We start from the raw sequence: 3,511 nt of genomic DNA, 5'->3' as shown, positions 1-3,511 counted from the left end.
GCGGCAGCCTCACTGCCCGCGCCCAAGATGGCTGCCACGCCGGCGGAAGTAGTGCGAGGGCGCTCTAGGCGCACTCTATAGCCGGGAGGAGGGGGGGGGAGGGGCGCGGCGCTGGGTCCTCCACATTCCTCGGGTTCCCCCCGCGGCTCCTCCATCCGTGTTTTGTCCCGGCATGGCCCGTCCCTGCCCCGTGGTTCCCCTCAGCCGCCCGCGCTCCCCCTGAGGCCTACCTGCCTCATCTCCACACGGGGACGTGGCGGCTGCGGCCCTTCAGCGGGCACAGAGCAGCTCCAGGGAGGTGAAAAGGCAGCAAACGCAGTGCTGGGGGTGGGGGGGGTCCTGAGCAATGCTGGGGGGTCCTGAGCAGAGCTGGGGCGGAATGGACAATGCTGGTAGGGTCCTGAGATGTGCTGGGGGGGGGGGCTCAGCAATGCTGGGTGGCCCTGAGCGGTGCTGGAGGGGAATGGGCAGTGCTGGGGGGGGTCCCAAGCTGTGCTGGAGGGACCTGAGCAGAGCTGGGGGGGAATGGGCAATCCTGGGGGGGTCCTGAGCAGAGCTGGGGCAGAATGGGCAATTCTGGGGTGTCCTGAGCAATGCTGAGGGCCACACAGTGCTTACCGTGGGGGCAGCCGGCCCTGCTGGCCCCCAGGTGGTTCCCATTGCAGCCTCTGAGTCAGCTCCCAAAAATGCCTGCGCTCATCCCACTGCAGGAAACCGCTGCCGGGAAGTGGTGAAAGCTCTGCCGCAGCCCTGCGTCTAGGGGAGAGCAGGGAGATGGAGCGGCCGCGTTTGGATTCCATCGCTGCGGCGCTGGGCTGAGCTTGGTGGGGCGCGTGGGAGCACAGCGAGGTGACCTCAGAAATAGTTCTGTGTCAGCCGTCAGCTGCGGGAATGAGCTCAGCTCGCAGCCTCGCCGGGGCCATGTGTGAGCCCCGTGGTCCTGGGCTGCACGGAGATCCCTGCTGGGATTGAGCTCTCACAGGCTGAGAGCTGTGCTGGGCCGAGCTCTGGTCCCCAGTGCAGCTCTGTGATCCGTGCGCTGTACCTGCAAGGACACGAGAACATCCTGGTGTCCTGCAAACCCGAACCTCACGTTATCCCATCCCCTCCTGCTCTGTGCTCGCTCCCGGTGTCCCCAGCACGGTTCATCCCCTCCTGGAAGCTTCCCATTGCAGCCCCAGCGCCTGTCCCCCTGCCAAGCCCTGCAGCCCAGCCAGCCCCGGTGCAGCGCGGTGCTGCTATTTCTGGCTGCACCTTGAGAGTCGTGCCGTGATGCTACAAGGGAGTGATGAGCAGGCGCCGGGAGCAGCTGGGATGCAAACGGCTGCAGCACGGCTCCCATGGGCTCTGTGCAGGCTTCAGAGCCCCACGCTGTGGCTTGCACCGGAGGGGGGAGCAGGGGTGGGGGGCAGTGGGGATCTGGCTCTGCCCTGCTTTCCCCCTCCAGGTAAAAACCGTCTCGCTCGCTGCATGGGAGCAGGAAGAGCCCGGGGACAACGCAGAGCAGAGATGGCTTTAATTGCTGTGTATAATCCTCAGATTCTTGCACAGCTCGGGGCAGATCTTGTCTCCGTCTCCTGCCTCTGTTTCCCCAAGCAGAGCGACCAGCGTCGCTCCAGCGGGGAGCATCAGCCTGAGCTGATGTCTGCGTGGCGGGGGGAGACCACGTGAGAAGTGAGCGGTGATGGGGACCAACCCCCACGGGGACACCCCCCCCCCCCGTGTGCCCTGGTGGGTCGGGATGAGCCCAGTGCCCACGGATCCCTGAGAGCTCAGATCCTCCCCACTGCTGCCGGTGCGAGGGAGCGCCTCGATGCTCTTTGTCATGAAGATAACCCCCATCAGCACCGAGCTGCGATGGAAGCAATCCCTCTTCGGAACCGAGCCCCGTGTGTGGGGGCAGATGAGGGATGTCTGTGCGGGGCGGAATAGAATCGTGCGTGGGGAGAGATGCGCTGCTTCCCCACGGCGCAGACACAGCCCGCGGGGAGCTCCCTCCCACCCATCGCACACATCACACATCTTCGGGATGCAGCGCAGCGAGGGCACGGCCCGACGCGGCCCCGTCGCCCCGCGGCACCTGCCCGCAGCCGTCCCACCGCCGCTCTCGTTTCCTCCGGTGCCGGGCGGAAACACGGGGTGCCTGAGTCACCAGGAAGGCCGGCAGCGTGCGGCTGCTTCCTCCCCCGGCACTCGCGGGGTGCGAGCTCTGACCCATGGCACAGCCACGCTGTGCGGCACCCGCACCTCCCCCAGCCCCGCACGGTGCTCGGCATCCTCAGCCCGCAGCCCCCCCCGGGGCACGTTCTGCCCCCACCTCTGCCTTTAACCGGCTCTGAGGTCTCCTTGGAAGGTGCAGACCCGCTGTGGGGGTCCTCTGTTTTTAGGTACCCGATAAAGCAAAACCCATCAACTCTGCCGTGTGCCCGTCTGGGTGTTCGTCCCCCGCCCTCCCTGAATCTTTGGGTGGGTTTCGGTGGGCACGGGGCTGAGGAGGCTGCTGCAAGTGGGAAGAGAGCTGTGCCCTGGTGCTGGGAGTTACGGGGTCTGGGCTGGGTGATGGCTCTGTGCTCAGGGATGTGGGATCTGGGCAGGGTTGTGGGTCTGGGCTCAGGGTTATGGGGTCTGGGCTGGGTTACGGGGTCTGGGCTGGGCTGTTGGGGCTGGGCTTGTGGTTATGGGTCTGTGCTGGGTGCTGGGGGTCCGTGCTTGGGCTCGTGGGGTCTCGGCTGGGTCGCGGGGTCTGGGTTTGCGGTTACGGGTCCGCGGGTGCCAGCACAGCAGCGCGGGGCGGAGCGCACCTGCGGGCAGAGGACGGCGGGGGCCGTGCCGGGACAGCGCGCACCCGCGCCGGGGACCCCCGGGAACCGCCCGCTTCCCCCCGCCCCTCGGAGGGCAGCCCCGGGGGAACGCGAGGCCGGGCCGGGGATCGGGGTGTGTTGCGTGTGCGTGTGTGTGTGTGCGGGGCGGGGGGGGCGTTGTTAAATGGGGCCGCCTCCTGCCATTGCCGAGCAGCGCGGCGGGTGTCAGCAGCGAGCAGCGGCGGGCGGCGCTCCCGGTGCGTCCCGGCCCCGCTCCGCGCTCCGATGGCCGCCGGCCGCCGGGTCCCCCCGCACGGTGACGGCGGCGCGGTGCTGCTGCGGGGCCGCTTCTCCCCGGGACCTTCTCCCGGTTCGGCCGCCTGGTCCGTGGCTCTGACCGAGCGGGAGCTGCAGGTGCTGCGTCCCGGCGGCCCCGACGCCGCGCTCCCTTTGGCCGATTGCGTGGGCAGCTCCGCGTTCCCGTCCGGCCCCGCCGCCGCCTGCTTCTCCCTCGTGGGTTACCCGTTCCGTAAGGCCCGCTGGGGTTCCCCCGCCCGGCAGCGCCTGCAGAGGACTTTCCGCGTTTCCCAACTCCCCGACGCCGAGGAGAATCTCCGCATCGCCCAGGCCTGGAGCCAGCGCATCCGAGAGCTCTCGCTGCCCGCAGCGCCCACGCGGGACGGTGAGAGGCGGCGGAGCCCCGCGCTGGG

The 3,511-nt window shown here is 68.7% G+C and overlaps 1 protein-coding gene across 1 annotated transcript in view; it reads left to right on the top strand.

Moving 5' to 3' along the window:
• The window catches only part of SPHK1 (sphingosine kinase 1), a 5,682-nt gene continuing 4,815 nt past the window's right edge, over positions 2,645 to 3,511 (top strand). Inside the window, exon 1 of the mRNA XM_021415183.1 lies at positions 2,645 to 3,483. Within this exon, the coding sequence (XP_021270858.1) occupies positions 3,087 to 3,483 (397 nt within the window). The 5' untranslated portion in view covers positions 2,645 to 3,086. The remainder of the gene's footprint in view (positions 3,484 to 3,511) is intronic.

The sequence above is a fragment of the Numida meleagris genome, chromosome 17 (assembly GCF_002078875.1).
Source record: "Numida meleagris isolate 19003 breed g44 Domestic line chromosome 17, NumMel1.0, whole genome shotgun sequence".
In the NCBI taxonomy this organism is placed as follows: domain Eukaryota; kingdom Metazoa; phylum Chordata; class Aves; order Galliformes; family Numididae; genus Numida; species Numida meleagris.
Note: the sequence above shows the minus strand (reverse complement) of the source record. Positions and strands in the feature narration are given on the sequence as shown.